The 20,479-nt window shown below is 41.6% G+C and overlaps 1 protein-coding gene across 1 annotated transcript in view; it reads left to right on the top strand.

Moving 5' to 3' along the window:
* Positions 1-20,479, top strand: part of VOPP1 (VOPP1 WW domain binding protein) — a 62,106-nt gene that overhangs the window by 31,777 nt on the left and 9,850 nt on the right. Inside the window, exon 2 of the mRNA XM_085051559.1 lies at positions 12,535-12,593. Within this exon, the coding sequence (XP_084907685.1) occupies positions 12,535-12,593 (59 nt within the window). The remainder of the gene's footprint in view (positions 1-12,534; positions 12,594-20,479) is intronic.

Below are 20,479 nucleotides of genomic sequence, written 5' to 3'. Positions count from 1 at the left end.
ACAGGATTTCTTAAGTATCCTTTAAGCATCCAGTAGCTTGAATTTGTTCCCGTAAGTCTCATGATCATGTGTCAGGAATGACAAGGCAGAGCCTTGTCCTTTCTGAAAGTTCAAAAAGATGCTTCTTAGAACTGTAGGAACCAGGCATAAGTGCGTTGTTTCTTTACTTGAAAAGCAATTTAGCAAGAATTTTTTTTCCCTTTAACGGAAAGAGAAGTGGTCAAACTGAAAGAGAGGGGGTCTATTCCTTGGGCTGGACATAATTGTAGAAAACTGCATACCACTATGGAAATTTATAGCCATTACTTAAAAAAGGTTGCATATGGGTTAGTATATTTCTGTATTCTAGTAGATATGAAGAAAGGCCATGGTTTGCTGTTCATAGTCAGTAACTTAAAACTTTAAGGGCAAAGCTAAACCCCCTAACACTGGTGCACTGTGAATTGCAAGAAGAGTCTTCTTTGTATATGGAGCCCTATTCACGTGTGTGAAGGACTGAGACTTTATCCAGTATCTGGTGTCTGATCTGGTAGTCTCTGAACTGGGGTGAAAATTTCTGCTGCTTTAGATGAACTTGGCTTTATTGACATGGGTTGGCACCCTTGCATTTAAGCTATTAGAAATTTTCATCTTCTCATTGATAAATAGCAATAGCAAGCATGAGCCATAGGCAAGCAGCCTCTCAATGGTGAGGTGCCAGACTTTTCCTTTCCCAAATTATAGGCTAAGCACACTCCACAAAAAAGGATTTATTTTTTTGCCTTGCACTGTGGGAAGATGATAAAAAGATTTCTGCCCTGGGCTGGCGTGAGGAGGTGTAGCTAATTTGTGGTGTCCTGCTTCTGTGTCAGAAAGGGCTTCTGGTACCAAACTTGGTTCTAGGTGAAAAATTGGAACTGCTGCCTTGCATGGAGGAGAAGTTCACCAGTTACCTGTCTGTAGTATAAAAATGACAAAGCCAGTGGAGTTGTTCCTTCATCAGTACCTCCCTTTGCAAGATGCTGTCATTCCTCTATGGTGGCCAGTCATTCAGAGACTACCTCTGTGATTTCTTTGGCTGCCACCCTGTTGGTTTCTCTCCTCTGAAGCCTGTTGGGAAATATGCTGGGAATAAGCCTTGGCTGTGGCTCAGAGTCACTGCCATTTATTCCAGTTAGCCCTAAGTTTTATTCCACCTCATATTTTTCTGGTTGTCTCAGGCATGTCATTGTCTTCCTCACTTCTCTGCCCTGCTGCTCCTATTCCATTTCTTTCTCTCATCCGTGAGTTTGCATTTGTAGTTACAGTATAAAGTGCCTGAACAGAACTGCCCTGGAGAAATATAGGAGCTTTAGTGCTCAGTGCTGTTTCCCCTCTGAGATGAACCCAGCACTTGGAAGAGCAGCTGGCAGGCCTGTGAAGAGAGGGGCAGCAAGCCAAGCCGTGTCCTGTGAAAGCAGAAGCAATGCCCTTGAAATCTCTGGAATTGCCCATTGCAAGCACAGGGATTAAATTTTCTCCGAAAGTTCAGTTTATGCAACATTATCAACACTGACCAAAATATGCAAGTGTGTCTGTACTCGTCTCTGAGCTCTTGGTGCTATTTCCATCTCTCAGTGTGGGCAGGCGCTATTAAAATCCTCAGCACTTTCAGTCTAGTTGAATAATTTTGTAGCTGCTAGGTTTATAAATTAAACATTTATGGCCGTATCTCATGCTATTATCCATCCGTAGCAGTACCTCCAGGCAAGGATCTTGAGCTTTTTTGGAGTGTAGGCCATGTGTTAAAGAAGAGCGAATGTTTCATTTATGCCTCATCTCACTCTTACACTTCTCAGTATCCCTGAGGTAACCTCAGATATTTCTTGTCAGGAAATAACCTTAGTTAGGAGATTTTTGATGTCTGTGGTGTCTGTGTCAAAGGGAAAAGCAGAGTTCACTGCAGCATCCTGAATTTTTTTTATGTCTTTTCAACTTCCCGACACACAAATATGATCTATCATCTGCAAGCAGGAAAAAAGAAAAACATAACATCAGACGAACTACAGACTACAGGGGTGGTAGCTAGAGGTCCAACAGTGATAACTTGGACATTTGCATTTTAACTGTAGTTAATGGAAGCTGAAAGCTTGATGGTGTCCCAGAAAAATCCATGTATATGAGCAGATGTTTGAATGAGGGGCATGCACTGATTAACAGTGAGAGGAGGCATGTGAAAAGCTACCCACATTCTGCATGTCCTTCATCAAGTTGTGAAGTGAGTGGTTTGAGGGCTGAAAGGAGGTGTGAGCCAAGTTGTGGCTTCTATACCTAACCAAAGAGGTTGTGTGAATTTGTCTGGTTATGTATATCCAGTATCTTTATCCAAAAAGTTATCTTTAGAACCCTTTTTTTTTCTTCTTCTTTTCCTTCCAGGAAGCTATTTTGAATGTGGAAAACCTTAGGTCATAACTCAAACCAAGGAAATTATCCTTTTAGAAAAGTGCCAAAATTCATATGCTTTTGATTTAAATGAAGAGATTTATCACATTCTTAGTGGTTTATGTTGAAACAGGACAATCTGGGACATTCCAGATCATTGTTTAGGTACATCAGGCTCCTAATAAAAGATATTAAGCAAATATTAAGGTCTTATGTAGGAAGTTAATTCATTTGGAAAAATGCTTCACCATCAGTAGGCATTGTCACTTGCCTGAAAGGGTTGTCTGCTTATTTGCTAGTCTAGTCCTTTAACAGGAAACACTCGAAGGAGACAAATGCATAGTATTTCTTCTGCTCAAATAAGTGGTTGTGAGGTGCAGCTGTTAGATTTGTCTCACTGGAATTTATTAATCGTATGCTATTGCTATGGCAGTGTATTGGACTGTCTGAATAGGAGTCAGTTTAGGTTCTTAAGTTTAAATTAAAAGGCATTGGTGAGTGTCTGCCTAAAAGCCACAATAGAGCATCTCCCTAAAAGCTTAAATTTACTTGTTAAACAAATACAAATTACACTCAGTCAACTCTTCTGCTCTTTTATTCTCTGAAGAGAGTTTTGGCTTGAGACAGAGATGTGTTTGCTTCCAATCAGTGGGAACTTTAATAGACTGTGTACAAGAACAGAAAGATGTGATTATTAGCCTGGATGAACCCAAACCCATAAACTCCTCCCAGTGTTGCAGTAACTGAGTTCCAGAGCAAATAGGTTTCTGGAGTGTGACACGGAGATGATTGTATGACAGCCCTGTTTGATGAGCCAGCCTTGCAGACCATACCATGCTTGCCTTTGCTGTGTTACTATCTGAGTTTCAGCATTTGCTTCAAGTTAGTTAGTCTAATGTAGCTGGAGCAAATGAGCTAAAGTTTCATTTGGAACTGTTTTTCTAGTTCCCAGTGTGATCATTAAGCCAGGTCGAATCTGTACTGTAAATTATACATTGCTGCTTTTCCCTTGAGAGACTGAGAGGCCTTGTGAGGATGTGAAGGACATGGTAAATGATGGCTGTTAATATAAGCGTGTAGGTAAGCACTGACTTCACTGTTAAGCAGGTGAGAGTTGACCAATTGTGAAGCTTCCCCCAGCAAAGCATTCAAGTAGATGCTTCTCCTCATAGAAGTACCTGGATTCTGACTTGCCGGGGCTTTTTAGAAACCGGTTTTCAAATACCGGCATGTTTCCAAGGTAACCTCTTTAATCTCTACTGTGTTCAGATGCTTACTAATTTAATATACATATGACATGTGTAATCTGATTTAAAATTAACAGATGCTCCTAAAAACAATCAAACACTAAACGTGATGGGTATCTAGAATAACTTTTTCAAGGTGAGAACTTGACTTGGCATTTCTTACCTTCCAGGGGAACAGCATTTAGATAGTATTCCATTACTATTGATTTCTTTTGTTCCATGCACCACTGGGTGTGTGATTGGTCATGGACTATGCATCTTTTTTTATTTTTTTTGAGACTGAGGATTGGATACCTTCAGTGTCACAGATATTTTCAGGACTTCTAAGTGCAAAGGATTTTGATCCAGTATTTGTAGTTTTGGAATAATATCTCAGAAAAGTGAAAAGAGAAAGGTCTTAGTTGAATAAAAAAATATTTTGTTTTCCAATAACTCCTCATAAGAAGGATCTGAGGGAGGTGTGCATCCCTGGATTAAATGTCAAGAATGAAAAATAAGGGTATTAGGGAGGGGAGCAAGAGTTGCTGTGATTATGCAGCTGCGCTCTGTCCTCTCAGCTTGGGCTGTCTCTCTCTGTGGAACAAATGAGTGTGTGTGGGATGCATAACATCAACAGAACAGAGCCTAGGAACTCCCAAAGCAACTGCCCTGTGTCCTAGGGACCATCCAAGAACTCTGTTTTCCTGTAGCCTTTGAAGGGCTGTCATAGCTTAACTAACCAGAATCTGTAGCGCAGTGCTGTTAAGTGCCTCGATCTTGCCTGCACCGCAGATGATAAAGAAAATTGAGTCTGAATTCATCTTCTTTTGCTCAGTCTTTCTTTGCTTTGGTTTTATTAATTTGGTGGAGGAAAGATGGCCCCCGAGGATTTAAGCACTAGGTAATTTAAAGGCTGTTTTCATTCTTGGAATGGTAAAGTGGAAGAATGAAATGCATGTAGGAAATTCGCCAGTTCAGCATGGACTGGCATGGTTTAAATAACAATGGTGGAGGAACCCAAATCTCAACTTTACCCTTAATAGTGCCCTAGATGGCATCGGTTCCTGCCAGCAGAATGTGCCTCCTCAGAGTCGAGGCTGGAGATGAACCAAGCTTCCAGTCCGTAGTCAAAGGAAAGCTAGTTTGGTGTCTGTGTTCATGGTGACACTGAAAGTGTTACCTATGTTCATTAGAGGTATGTACATAAAAGTAAAAACATTGTATCACCAAATCATTTTATATGAAAAATTTCATTTAGGTATGTTTCATTTTTAAAGAGACTGAGGGTGGAAATGGTGAATGCTCTTGCTCTTGGCATGATCTTCCGTTCAATTTCTGACAAATAATTCCTTCCTCCCATGCACCCTACTTTATGTGTTGTTGTATTATGAGACTTGTTCTGTAGTTAAGGAATGCAAATAATAATAGCCTTGGTTTTATTTCTCATGCATATATAGAAGGAAACAGAGTAATTGCAGATGCTGAATCCAATTTTGGAGCTGTAGAACCTGCCCAGTACCATTTGGAATGGATCAACGTCTGCAAATGGAATTGGGAAATTGTTGCATCTGTTTCCCTGCAGTTGGAACAAAAAAGTCTGCCACTACCCCCTTGAAGCTGCAGAAACTCCAGTGGAATGTTGAGTCTTTTTTGTTTTTCTTGGGTGAAAATGCCTTCAGTATGTGGCATGGCTGATGCTTTCTTGCAGGTCTGACATTAGAACTTTCAGTATAAGATAAATTATACCAGGAAGGTTTAAATGCCCCCACCTCCCAGATTTTATGTTTGTGCAGTTATTGCTGCATTCGTGGGTGTAGAAATAAGAAGGAAAAGCAAGTCCAAAACTTCTCTTATACTGGGGATCTCTTGGCACTTTTGTAAGCATCTGGCTTGACATTCTGATGTAGAACTGAGCTGGGTATTCCACATATCATAGCTATGCTTTCCAAACAGTTTGAGAAAGATTGAGTGCAGTTGTTCCATCCAAGGCAGTCTGATGGTGGTTTGGGTTGATGGCAAGTTGAATATGAGTCAACAGCACACCCTGGAAGCCAAAAGGGCCAACTATGTCCTGGATGCATCAAGCACAGCATCACCAGCCGGGCCAGGGAAGTTACTGTCCTGCTCTATACTGCACTGGTCTGGCTCCACCTTGAGTCCTGTGTGTGGTTTCAGGTGTCACAATATAAGAAGAATATAAAATTATTAGAGAGTGTCAAAACTGGGGTGACTGAAGGGTGAAACACCTTGAGGGCAAGACTTAATGAGAGGCAACTGGGATCACTTATTTTGTGGAGCCTGGAGAAAAGAAGGCTGAGGGGTGATCTCATTTAAGTCTATAACTTCCTCAGTAGGGGTAGGTGGATGGGGAAGTGCTGATCTCTCTCTGGTGACCAGCAATAAGACATGAGGGGATGGAATGAAGCTGCATGGGGTAGGTTCAGATTGGAAATTAGGAAAAAGTTATTCGCTGAGAAGGTCACTGGAACAGGCTGTCCAGGGAAACAATCATGGCACCAAGCCTGTCAAGTTCTGACAGCATCTGGATGATGCTCTTAGCCATGTGGTTTAGTGTTATGTAGTCCTGTGAGGAAGGGCTTGGACTAAATGATTCTTATGGGGCCCTTCCAAGTTGCACAATTCTGTCATTCTGTGATAGTTGTGCTTACTAATTTCTCATATTAGTGCTCACACGTGCGAAGAGATAATTAGTAGGCGTGACTGCTGAGAACGGAGAGAGACCTGAGCGCGGATGAGGTGATGTGTGTGGGTGAGGTTTTGTGCAATGATTTATTGCCCCAGGCGGGCAGTGGGGAAGGTGCAGCAGCCCAGGGGCTCTGCGGGGAGGGAGAGTGCTGTCCGTGGTGCTGAGCGCTGGCCCCGCAGCCTTCCTGTAGTGGGCTCTGAAAAATAAGGGTGCCTTGCTTTGCATTTTATTTCTTCCTTTTCTTCTCCTTTGGATACGGATGAAGGAATTGTATTCAATTGAAATTGTATTGTTCTGGGACTGAAGTGCATTTGCAATTTGCTGCATAATGGCAAAAAAAAGATATTAAACAAATAAATGAGTCAGGCTCCTGAAATGAAATGGCACACGAGGGATATTTGTATTTCTTCTGTGGGAAAGGTTAATAGATCTAAATGCAAAAAAATGCTTTGTGATGGGAAGCTATCTAATGCTAAACCCACATTAATTCAAAATAAAAATATGATGATTAATACATATGCTCTGTGCAGCACAAGAAGTAATAAGAATTAGATGCTTGTGCTGAAATTTTTTACTGTTGCAGAACACACACTGATTAATTCAAGGTGGAAAAATTAAGAATCCTATATCAGAAATACTCTGTTTTTTCTCAGAGAACAGACAAAAAGTCTAACCAAAACCAACTCGTAATGAAATATCTAAAAATAATTTTTTATATTATGAGTTGTAGGATTTTCGTAATCTGGTGTTGATGAAAGAGCTGTATAAACTAAATGCTATTTGTTCTGTTTACTGTTAAATGGGAGGGAAAGCTTGATAAAGGATTGGTATCCTCATTAATTCAGTAAATAAAAATGCCTGAACATAATCCTGAGTTTTAGTAAAAGTTCCTCCTGTCTTTTGCAACAAGGGTGTATGTTGAAATCACTGGTAACATGGCTTGCCAGCTCAGTGTCTTAGAATAGTTGTGCAGATGGGCTACTTTCACTCTCTGCTGTTAGCATTGCTAGGGATACTAGGGAAGAAGTAGGGATGAATTTTGATGGATTCAGGCAAGGCTAAAACAAAATGTGTTTTCTCTAGGAAATTGTTTTCACCCTTGGGCTGCACTTTCCAGTTTCAGTATATGTTGTCTCTTATTTTAATGGATATTTTGCCCTTTTCTTGGCTATGGAAGAACAGGATGTTCATATTCTTGTGTCTGCAACTCCAGTCTTTCAAAGTTTGAGCATGCAGAAGTCCTTCTGTTACAGCCCAGCTTGTATCTCATAATGCTTCCAGCTCTTGTCTAGGCACTGAAAGGGATAGTGTTCTGAAAACTGATGCAATTTTAAAGGTCAGATTCTGTGAAACATTGTGATTCGTAGCCAATAGTGTGTCTTCTGGAGCTGCTTATTTAGTCTTGAGTTGCACTGTAGACTTTCTCTTCATTTTGTCTGGGCTTCATCAAGTATTTGCCAGGTGCAGTGGCCAATAAAGCCAGGAAAGATCTGGATTTCACAAGTGGCCTTCTGTAACAGAGGCAGCAGGTATAGACAGTTGTTTTTCAGATGCTGTGGAGCTAGATGGTGAGAAAGGTGTTGTCCTTCCCATTTTCTCAATTACTAATTTGATCCAGCAGTATGGAAGACAGAGTTGTGGCTCTGTGTATCTGAATAAGATTGTGTGATGCTCAGAAACAATAAGGTCTTGTTTCATGTCTTAGATACTTCTAACTCTTTCTTCCTGTTTATCTATCCTGTTTATCCTGTGTATTAATCCAAGCAGAACCTCAGAGTCTGTAGACACAAGGCTGGCATTTTGGATCGTCTTGCACCCTGCTAATGTACGGCATATACCCAGCTAAGTGGGAGGTTACAACCACTAAGCAGGTCATCCCAGAATACCAAGAGCCATTTCCATTATATATGTGTAGCAGGTTGCTGTTAAATACCTTTTCTTCCCCTTCTGAATCTACCTTGGATCCTTACAACTGCAATAGATAATGGAAAAGAAAGAGGCTTGCCCTCAGTTGCTGGTAACTGATAGGGTTTCATTGGCCTTCTGACTGACCGTAGCCCTGTGCCTCCTACAGAATTTGGCTTTAAGCAGATGTCACAAACTTGCTCTGGATGTCCCTTCAGCATACAGATAGCAGTTGCCCTCCGTCTGCCCTCCACAGGCACGGCTGTCTGCAGCAGGCTGCTTTTTTCATTGGTACTCATAACAAAAATGGACTGTACTCATACTGGAATGTGCATATGGGGCTTTATTTGCTTTTACTTTTTTGTTATTAATTTTCAAACCTCCAGTGAAGGCACTGGGTGTCAATCAAGATTACAAAGAGTAATTAGTCGATCAGATCTATGTAGGTTCTTGTTGTTGCCCTGTGGATTGAGAGATAATGATGTGCAATGTGGAGGATATTCCTGCTAGGGATAGTATTTCTGCAAATCCTGGAAGCATATCTGTGGAGTACCGCCTGACATTCAGTGAGCAGGCTGCCTGCTCTAGAATCCCCCACACCATGTGCATACATGTGCATTTGTGTTCTGTATTTTGTGGTGTGATCAAAACCAGTCTTTGGCTAATGTTTTAGTAACTCCTGTTTCTCATTGTTCTCACTAGCAGCAGTAACATTTGGAATCTCAATCTGCAGCAGGAAGCAGGTTTCCTTTCTTAAAGGAAATCTGAAATAATTTAGAGGCCACAGAAAAGGACAGCTTGCGATTCACATTGCTGCAGTCTTGCAAAGAAAACGGGCTACAAGACAAATGCTGATTTATTTAAAATCAAACAAAAAACAAGTCTTGTGTTTTTTCTCTTTCTCTTCTTTTCTTTGCAAACTTAAGGAATGTATTCAAGCATCTGGCTAATTCACATACCATTAATGCTCTAAAGATTACATATGCACACCCAATTAGACCTGCATAATTTATTTTAAAAATGAATATACTCTCGTATTTGTATTTTATAACTGTGCCAAATTCTTAAAGGGCACAGAAGGGAGAATTTTATAAGAGAAATGTGCATAGTCCCTCCCCTAGAAAAGTTGGAAGTATCAGTAGGGTTGTACTTAATTTTAGTTTTAAAACCGTAGACACACTTTTTTGGCTATTAGTGAATGGGTAAATGGCTTTTAAAATACATGAATGAATGCTTGTTGGAAAGTCTGAGATACAGCCTGTCTTCGTATGGGAGCTGGCAGAGTGGGAACCCATCGTGATGTGTGAGGCCCTATTGTATTGCAGCAATATGACTAATCTTCCCTTTGCGTCTGGTTTGTGTGCTGCAGCGAGTTCCTGCCAGCTGTGGTTTCTTGAGGGTTTCATAGTCTCAAACAACTACAAGGACATTGCTCTCCAAAGGCTGAGAGCCTGATGCTGATGGCATATATCTTCTCTTACTCTTGTATGCCTCTCCACCAGCTTAGCTATGAGGCCAGTACCACTCAGAAGAATAATTTGGATCTTGGCAAGAGGCGGATTATCATAGCCTTCTTCAGAGGATGTATGTGGGCTGGGAAAAGCTAATCTGTACCCTGACCCCCTGTTCATCTCTCTAGTGCCCGAGTGCTAAAGGCACTCAAATCCTTTGAGGCAGTGACATTCTTGACTTATTCTCAGCAGCAAATTCCTGTGAAGTCTGCTAACCAAAAGTCGGGATGGTGGTTAGTTGCTGCCTGCTTTATGTCAGGCTTTACTGGAGTAAAGTTGCCATGGAGATCGGTGGGAGTTTGACTGAGCAGGGAGCTCAGCGCTTTGCCCTTGTGCGTGTAAATCTGTCTGACATGTCATGTGGATCAGATTTGGCTCTGCTGCTCACATTTGAGGTCCACTTGCTTTTTTTGCCCGATTCCCATGTAGGAAAGCTGAACAACTGCCATGCAGTATTCATAGCACTGTGATATTAAAAAAAAGCAGAACTGGGATTGATGCCTGCTCTTCCAGGGCCAATTTAAAAGTAAATCTGGGCACCAAAAGATGTTTAGTGCAGGTATCTAGGCCCTGTAAGCTGAAAGGAACTTTCCCAGACTGGAGCCTTTCTTGTGACATCAGTAAGCATATTGGCTGTCTGAAAAAGAGAATTATTTAGAGGCAGAAACAGAAAACCTACAGTTAGAGAGATGTTGGAAGGAGGAATCTTCCAAATTCATTTTAGAACTTGTAAAGCAGATTAAAATGGGGGGGAGGGTGGGGATACTGAATATAAATGTCTGCTTTACACTTGTAAAGGGTGTGCAGGCTCCACGTGCTCAGAAGCATTTCTGGGAAAACATAAATTAAAATGCTTGAGACTGACAAAAGGCTTCAAGGCTGGTGAGGCAAATGGTGACTCATATTGGCTGAGAAGCAGGAAGGAAAAACATTTAATGGCAGTGCACACCCCAGTCTGTACTCTGAAATGAGGCTTCCCAAGGGGTTGACCTGCAGGCACTGGGATTTTAGCCAACGTCTGCTGATCTACAGCCTTCAAAGGTGAAGAGCCAAAATATTTTTCAGTGACTCGGCAGCATGCCTGCTGGGTTTTTCAATGCATGTAGGTTTGCACGGTGTTATGGAGAGAAACTTGACATATCTCTAGTTTTAGAGTAAGAGGAAACAGCCAGCTGGTGAAAATATTTGGAAGGAAGGGTTAAAAAGTTGGAACCTCTGAAGGAGAGGGGAGAAAGAGGGAATAGGGCAAATGCAGTGATAGATCTTTCAACACCGCTTGTTTCAGCAGAAGCTAAGGAGTCCTGAATATACTGCTTGGACCATGGCATCAATTTGATAAGGGAACAAGGTTTCTGCTGTGCTTATCCTAGAGAAAGAAGACTGTCCTTTCAGCATAAACTAAAGCTTGTGCATCTTGAAGACTGGCGTGAGCCTGTTGTGTTACTGGGAAAGGGCCTGATCACATGCATCAAAAGCATCTTCTCCTCCCCCAGTCTCCTGGACCACTCTTAACAATTTAATCCATAGCAGTTTGTCTTCATGGGCTGTAATTGATCTGTCTGTGATTTAGCTCATCAGATGCTCATTGAAGAGCTTGCAGCCATTTTTATTCATGAAGAGTGACAGTCTGGGGTCTAAACTCGCTTTTGTCTTAACTGGATTCATTTAGTATTCTGGGCTTCGGGAAGGCTAATAAACGTATATGAGCTATTATTTAAAGGTGAGCTGCCAAGTAAATATGAAGAATGATCCAAACGCTGGCAGTGTGCCAAGGCCTCTCCAACATCAGGTGTCAGGTGTGAGCAGCAGAGGGAAGTGTTGCTGAAACCCCAGATACTCCTCATTGCTCTGCAGTGGGTGTCCCACAACTATTAGTGATGAGATAATGCAGCTTGCATGGGAGCTCCTGGAGCTGTGTCTGCAGTGAAGATGGCATTTTGTGCTAATGATGTCAGTGGAATACATAGAAATATTTTGTGCATTGTGTAGAGTTTGGGCTTGACATCTGGTTTTCTTTATTAGGGGCTGCTATTGTTCTGAGCTGCTGCCTGTGCTCTGGCAGTTCCTGTAACGATGAGCGCTTCCCACGTTGCTGGCACACACATGCTGAGAAAATGCATGTCACCATCCTTTAACAGGGATACACTGGCAATCTGCAAAAGAGAAAAAATGCTCCTGGGCTGCAGAAATCAGTTTCCCTTCTCCTCTACTTTAATGAACACTTGAGACATTTCCCCACTGCAAGTCCCTCTTCTCCCCAGGAAGAGGAGATGGGATATATGTTTCTCCATTCTGCTTCTTCCTGACCCTGGGTCTGCATGTCACACACTTCCAGAAGGACGAAAAAAACTGTTGAATTTACTGTGTAGTCATATGCATAGTATCATCAAATTGCTTGTGTCTTGGAGGTCTCGTAAGGGACTATAATCATGCATGGGCTCTTAAATTGTCCATGGTCTTTTAAGACAGCAGTTCTGCCAGGGAACACATGCAGCTGGATCCTGGGTCTGCGCCAAATGTACTGACTTTGTTCGGGAACTGTGGGAAGCTGGTGGGGCCCCCCAGACAAAGCCCTGCGTGAGGGATCTGAATCCTGGCAGGACACACTGCCATTTACATGAACTGACTTCCCACTTGCTGTGTGTATCTGGATTGGGAAATCTTTGGAAATATAAAACTTTCCTAACTGCTCAGAGTCACAGTATTTATAAATACTCTAAGTTTGTGTTTATAACTGTACATTATTCTATGTAAATATTAATGCCATATTTTTCTTTCTTTGTAGTGTACAGAGGCCAAAAAGCATTGCTGGTACTTTGAAGGATTATATCCTACATATTATATGTAAGTAGTCTTTGCTCTTCTTTTTTGAAAGAGAATTAGGTCCTGTAGGCTCTTAGACTGTTATTCTTTCACTAACTGTACTTTTTCTATAACTTCTCCGAGACTTTTTCAATTTTAAAAATGAAGATGAAATAAACTGTCATTTCCCCCCTTGCCTGTGACCCATCTCTTTCCCTTTCTCCTTAGTAAAAAATGAGTGCAGATTCATTTTGCCACACACCCCAGATGACCTTTCCAACTGAAAACAAAACTCAAGTACTTGAGCAGCTCTTATTTCAGAACACTGAAAGGAAACCTAAGTAGAGCAGTGTGAAGACAGTTCTCCCTTTGTTGTGAACAAGGACAGGTAATCAGACAGAATGCCAAGAATGCTTTGAAAGTAACTTTGTGCCTGTGCTTATACTGTTGTTTAATTTAGTGAGTTGAGATGATTTGTTATCCATGGCATAACTGTCCTTTTGATGAGTGGCATCTACATGCACATCAGGCTTGGGTATGAACCAAATGTCAGTGACCTGTAGGTGTACAATTGAGGATCTCTCTAATTGCAGTTTTCTGGTTTGTATTGCCCTCTGCAATGACAAAAAAGTAGAGGAAATGTGTGGGTGGGAGGTACTTTCCACGTGGATTTGGGAGCAGAAAGGAGACAAATGTAGTAAACTTAGTACCTGAGTTGTATAACTTTATAATTGCAAACAACTGTAAACATAAGTTTAAAAGAAATAAAGCAAGGTGGAAGAGCATTAGGTTGTCTGTTCCCTGAGCAAGCTCTTTCTTGCTGAAGGATTGGAAATGACTGTAATCCTTGTGCTACCCAAGAATTTCCCTCCCTTTTCTTCTCCACCTCCACTTCATCTGCCAGAAGCGGGAGAGAAATGCTAGAGACGAAAAGCAGCCAGGAAGCCAGCTGTGAAACAAAGCCCACAGAAAGAACAAAACACTATGATTTAATCATTTGTGATCCTGGATATTAACTGCTTAGGAAGTGTTTGTGCCTAGAACTCACTGTCTCTTTTTTCAGGTGACTGAAATGCTGAGAATTACTCATAAATGGTTGGCCAGAACAGATGGGGGAATTTAAATAAGTTCATTTTCTTTGCATGCTAATAACAACAGGACTTTGATTCCACCTACATTTTATTTTGCTTTGCTGCAATGTGGGAAAGAAGATGGGATGTTACAAAATTATGAAAATCCCACTGTACCTTGACATTCAGGAGTGTGTTATTCATCATCACCTTGGTGTTTTGCTTAAGTTTCTGCCCACGTGCTTTCATGGATAGTGTTTGTCTCCCTTGGCAATACAAAGAGGTGGCTACTTGGATATTGGGTATTGGTTCAGACTTTTTGTGTACCTACACAGTCCTGCAAAAGCAAGGAGTACAAAAAAATAGCCAATTGTATATTTGACACTGTCAGGTCAATCTGAAGACCATCACTAGTCATCGTGTGTGTTTGTGTTACTGCAGCACTGTGTTATTCGAGTCATTGTATAGAAGTGTTGTGGCTGCCAGTCTTCTGAATAGTGCAAGTAAATGGAAGAAGGAAAGGGAAAGGGGTGAGATGTATGTGCTCAGCTGTTGTCCCAGTGGTGATGAGTGTCACGTTAATGCTAATGTTGTTGTGATTATGAGTTTAAGTGGGCAAGAAGAAACTCTAAGGAAAGACGATAAGGATTTGGGGATGGTAAAGCTCAGAAGAGAGATAATGTGTGATAAGTGAAGGAATATGGAAGGGGGGAGAGGGTATTTGAGTGCACAGGAGCCCATTAGGGTTAAAGGGAGCATGCATCAAAGCAGTAGGAAGTCTGTGCATGTTTGCAGTGTCTGGGCTTTCCTACTTTGATACTTCTGCAATTTCAGTTTCTGTTGCCTAGGGTGCCCAGCTGCTTCCTACCTTGCACTGTCTTTTGACATGGTGGAGGAGAGGCACAATTCCAGTCTCAATATCTTAGGGTGAAGTCCCATTGCTTCAACACTTGTTTGACCCCTCACTGAGTTAATTCAATTTGCTAACCCCACAGAAAGTTGTTCATTTTAGCACATTTGAGTTAGTGTTGAATCAGCTTGCTATAGTTTTTGGCAAACACTGGTGAAATGGGAGGAAGGGAGTATTCTGCATATTGTGGGGGAGGAGGCATGAATAGCATCGTCTCCATCAGCATATGGTTGCATGTTAAATCATCTAAAAGCATAATATGTAACTTTATACTGAGAGTGCCTCCCCTGTACAAATCTAGATCTGGGATGTGCTGTAGTGAAATGCGGTTTATTTTATCTTACAATTTCTGTAGCAACAGTCCGTATGAAGCAGACATATTTAGATTTATACTTAAAGGTGTTTGCAATAGATTCCATTCCTTTCTATCACTGGTTTTCTGAAAGAACATTTTTCTACCCAGTTAATATATATAGCCTCTCCTTTGGTCTCAAGACTACCTTTGGAGACTTACAAAACCCAGCAATACAATCCTTTTTATTGATTTCCCTGTGATTTCAGTCCCATGCTGGTACTATGTCACATCTCTCATGGAGACAGTTGGTATTGTAATGAAAAGGTTGGCATGTCAGCTCAGAAATGCCAAGTCCTGTGTCTCTTCACCAATGTAGTGTGGCATGCTGGGACCGAGGTATCCCTGAACTGGCACATCTACACGCCTTAGCCCTTCTGGGTAGGCACACCCTCCTAGAAGGCACCTGCCTCTCTTTAAATTACCCAGAGTAATAGAAATCTGGTGGACTGTCACATAAAGTGGTGGTTTGCTTTTGTGGGAAGTTTAAAGGCAAGATTGCTGAGTTAATCTTTTCTGTAAAGGCTTTACTTGAGCCATCCAAAGACAGATAAGAATTTGTCTGCTAAGCAGGGGAACAGTGTGCCAAAAGAAGTGTTCTGGAAATTCAGCTAGATTTGGGCAGGTAAAACTTGCAGTTATATGACTGTTCTTCTTTTGGAGTTTAAGTTTTTTTTAGTTTTTTTATTCAATTTGTCTTCCAGTATAATAATCTAAAAAAAAAAAAAAATCCATTGGAGATATTGTTAAAAACTTTCTTAAAAATTATCTGTTATGCTTTTTGTCTTAACAGCTCAGGCAAAGGTTGGGGATCTCTGTTCCAGAACTAATGATACATCTTTCTTTCCAAATATTTATTGGTATTAGTATTTTTAAATGATTTTTCCAGTGGACATAATTATGCTATCCTTCATATATCATCAGTAAGCTTTAGTTTAATTCAAGCGTGTTTCTTCCAAATGCAATTCCATTTCTTAAGGCTAGACTGAGGAATTGATAATTTTCCAAATTTTTCTCCCTCCTGTGTGAATAAGATACAGCTTACTTCAGACCAGAAATGAACATGGAAAGCTTACTGAGAATTTGAGAGACATAGGCTGGTCTACTGTCATTAATACAGAGAACTTCCAAGACTGTTCTTAACTTATTTCCCTAACCCAACAAACCGTTTCTCCATGTCATTGTCGCCTGAGTCACTGGATACTGTTGTCAGTTAGGTACTTTCCTCCTACTTCAGCAAAATGTTTATTTATATGACCTAGAAAAATAAGTAAGCAAATATAAAGCAGAGAAAGGAATTAGTAATTGGAGTCTAATTCTTATCCTCTGGAAAAGCAGGGAGCCAAGTTGTTCCTGACTTTGCTTAAAAAGGTCATACATCTCCTTGTGTGGATGCGCAGAAAGTGATTCAGAATTAAAGCTGTCTCAAGAGACTCAATTCTGATGCTCTACAGAGATCCTCATCCCACTCTCACTGAAGTAAGCCAGCTCAGCCTTATCCTAGATGTGCTGATGGCTGGCAAAAGAAACAGTCAAGGTACTTCTCTTCCATGGTAATAATGTGAATAGTAACATACAGAATGCATTAGATTGCAAAACCACCTTTCCTGTATGCAGATGCCAGCAGCACTTAAGATACTCCAGTTGTTTTTTCCACTTCTAAGTTGAGTGTTAATAGGAGAAGGAAGGCTGCTTTATGTCTTGCTGATGAGTAGTAGTTTGACTGGAATAATTGTGAATGTCCCCCTCAGTTGCAGGGTGAAGTATATTTCCTGGTATGACTGATCAATCCCATAGGTCTATTCTGTTTATTTTTCCTTCAGTTGTTAGCTACCATCATACTGGGGCTTTTAATGAGGTGATAAATTCCAGATACATGTTTCTAATCCTCTCCTTGCCAGGCTTCATGGCATGTTTGTAAAAGAGCAGGAATGTTTTTGAGTATTGAGTGGTAAGCATGTGTCCGCAGCAATAGATACACCATGGCAGGTGTCACAGGATAGTGAAGTAGTCACCTGTAGGGCAGGAGACCCATTATCCCTTGCCCTCTTAACCTCATCATGAGGTTTCTGCTTGTTTTTTATTTAGTCCATTTAGCTGCCTGCCTGTCCAGACTGTAAGGTCTGCACTTGGTTGCGAGAATATTGAGGGAGACAGTGTGGAAAACCTTGCTGAAGTTGGAGTAGATGAGATCTCCAGCTCTGTTTGTCCACAGAGAGATTCCACTGCCAGTGTAGTGGTAGAAGCTCTTCTTGCTGGACTTGATGTCTCTTCCAAATACTAGTTGTAGGTGAGGTTTGCCTTTCCTAACATCACATCTACTTGTATATATGATGATTTTTAAATGCCTCTTTTTAAAGCCTGTAGCTGCTTCCAGCTCCTAAGTACTGACTTCTCTCATCTGAGTTCAGCCCTGGGTTCCTTGTCTTAAGCAGATTAAGTTTTGTTGTATTTATCACATGGTCATATTCATCTGGATTTTGAATGTAAGCCCTTATATTCTTGGTGATCAGTCTGTAATAATTCTGTGCATTATCAAGAACCTGCAGAATGTTCCAGATGAAAACATAAAGAGTGATTTTCTCTTGCTGTTACTCAGCAGATCGGTTAGAGGGCACTTCTCCCATCAATGTGTGTACAAGAGGCAGGGAAACCACCCCAAACCAGACGCCGTGTGCGTTGCGTGATGATACCTACTGTCTGTGCTCCACATCCTGTTTAGTGTTTTTAAAGTTGGCTTTCCTGATGGTACACTTAGCTTTCCATTGCAATTACATCTGCATGAAGTGTCAGCAGGTGTGTGTTTAGGGCAGTAATACAGCTGCTGATTTATCCTGCCATTTGATTTGAAGCCAGCAGGGAGGAGGGAGAGGGGAGGCAGTGTAATAGTTTTGCAAGCTTCCAGGCACTTTGAATAGCTGGCACTGTACAGAAATGGAGACCTGGATTCACTCCAGGGCCACCAGGTTTGCAGTGAGCAGTCACAGGAAGGGCCTGTTTGCATACGTAGTTCAATGCAAGAACGTAAGTGCACGGTTTGTGTCATGAAGGAAGACAGCAATAATTGTCAGACCATCTGTATAAAAAGGCAACAGAAACCCACCATCATTGCTCAGTCCTGTGTGACCTTAAACAATAACAATACAAAATGACACAACTAACTTCAACAGTCAGTGCCCTTGAGGTGGCCCACTCTTTGCTCCAAATAAGGGACTAGAGTCCCTTGATGTTGATGAAGCTGTTGAGGCTGTAGTCCTGACTGCTGTAATTACACAGCTGTTAGGTGCCGTGCCAAAGACTTGAATTTTCTTCAGGGGATCAGTTATCTAAAGCACAATCAGGGCAGATTTAGGCTGCCAAATTAACACCCAACTCATCTTGCTAGGAGTGGGTCCTGGAGAGGGGAGAGGGGTTTAATATCTCAGCCCTCACAGGCCATCAAACAGATGATGGACCTAATTTGAGATTTGAAGTTCTGAATGATTTTGGAATTGAAGGCTGACCAGGTATCAGCAGCTAATTCTGAGAAAGGTGAGGAAAGAGGAAAGAAGCGCATTCTCTGTCTTCTGGTGGGGTACTCCTCTGAGACCAGACCCTCCCCTGGCTGAGGTGGGGCAGAGAACCCAGCCTCCTCCCCTTCTCATTTCCAGAGGATGCGATAAACACAGTTGTAGCTTATCATGAGCCTCAGTTTTTCCTGCGGAGGGTGTTTGGCTTGAAATACTCTTCAGATCATTATTTCTTCCATGTCCCAGGCAAGAACTTTAATTAGAGGTTTGTGTTCCGTTTCTTCTGGCTTCCTGTCAGTGTGACAGGAAGGGTTGCACCTGGTTTGAGCTTCAATGGACAGCATGAAGGTGCATCTGATACCAAAGTTGTGTTGAAATTTCTGACCCTTTCCAAATAGGGAGATCCCGAATTAAAATGTTGAAAGACTTGGTTGGCCATTATTACCCAGTCCTTCTCTGCATCTGATCGTGCAGTGACTTGGTGCAGGAAGAAAGGTTTACTATGTGTTAGTATCTCAAATTGAGGCAGACAGCAAATTCCTGGATACCCATCGCCCCCTGCCAGCAGACTGCCTATGATTTCCCAAAACAGTAATGAGATGCAGTAGTACTGCCCGCCCACTGGGAGCAGCTTGAGATACGAAGAACTAATCATCTGTTTAATAAGGGGCCTGATGATGAACTAGAAGTCCTCGTTCCTGTTGATACGAGAAATTTACAATTCCACCTCCAGAAAATTCAAACTTGTCATACGTATTATCTGTAGCTTACTTTTGTCAGATCCTTAAGCTATGCTGTTTCTTTGCTTTGTTCTGTGAAAGAAAAGCCTGCAGCTTTTGTTGAAAAATGGCTGCTTAAGGTTCCATATACTGCTAGTGGGCAAAGCCCAAGCCACTGCAATTCTTGCTGGGTTCTGCCACAAGGGAGGCAGAGAAAATTTCTAGATGGATATATGCTGGCCAGAAAACCATGTAGTGGTACTTTACAGACAACAAAGAGAGTTCCTCTGTAGGGTGGCATTCTTCTTGGGATCTGGGAAGAGAGGGCTGGGGTTGTGGCAAACCTTTGGGTAGGAGAAGATTGTGAGAAGGGTTGGTTTAATAGGAGCAGCTGAGCAAATACTTCTCATTCCATCAGAAGTGGGGGAGGATTTGCTGTATTAGCTGCTGAGCTCTTGCGCAGAGATAGTGTTTATAGGCTCTTCACCTACAGAGTAATTGAGAAATAAACCCTTTTTCAGCTGTTGCCTGCTCTTGTTTTTCATGTCTGTGTGAAGGACAGGAGCCAAGGAGATTGTCTTGTAGGAGATTTTAATTGTGTCAAAGCAGACAGGACTCTAATCTGAGCAAATACTGTTTCTGTCTCTGTTGTTTCTACTCTGTAGAAAAAAATTACCTGACAGTCCTTTTCTTTTTTTTTTTGCCTTACATTTTCTTATGTAGTTAAGGGCTGTGAGATTTACCAAGTGCCTGGATTTACCAAGTTACTGTCTCTAGTGGTCTCCTGGGTACCAGCAGAAGTGTTTTAACTCTCAAGTACAGATGTGCACTGAGGTCACAGCTGCATTCATCTATTCAGCAGTTATATTTATTATAATAAACTTATGTATTCACTACTTATCAGACTTATGTCTTAGAAGGCATTGTTATTGCATATGCTGAGAGATCACCTCTTTATAAGAAGACAAAGACTTTTTGGTGCTGAGGACCTGTAACTGCAGGTGACTGAGTTGGAGTTGTGTCTGCTGAAAATTAAGCCATGTACATGCTAGAGAGACACAATGAACTCCAAGACCGAGGCTGGAAAGCAGATGTTGCCTATGACTCTGTTCCACCAGCCAAAGACCTTGCCTATCTCATTGCTCCTCAAGCACTTGAGTGAATGCCAGTGGAAGGATGTGGCCTTTGTGTTGCAGCATCTTTCTGGAGAGAGATTAAACCTTTGGGACTCAGAAATTGTTACTTAGGTAGGACTCCCAGGTGCAGAGTTGGACTCTGTTTTGATTTCCATCTTCTCTGGGCACCTGTAGCAAAATGGATTTCTTGGTGTAACCCTTCCATTGTGCAGTGGTATTCCCCATGTTTGCA

This window comes from Lichenostomus cassidix, chromosome 2 (genome assembly GCF_008360975.1).
Source record: "Lichenostomus cassidix isolate B80296 chromosome 2, HeHo_3.0, whole genome shotgun sequence".
Taxonomy (NCBI): Eukaryota; Metazoa; Chordata; class Aves; order Passeriformes; family Meliphagidae; genus Lichenostomus; species Lichenostomus cassidix.
This window is presented reverse-complemented; position numbering and strand designations above follow the sequence as displayed.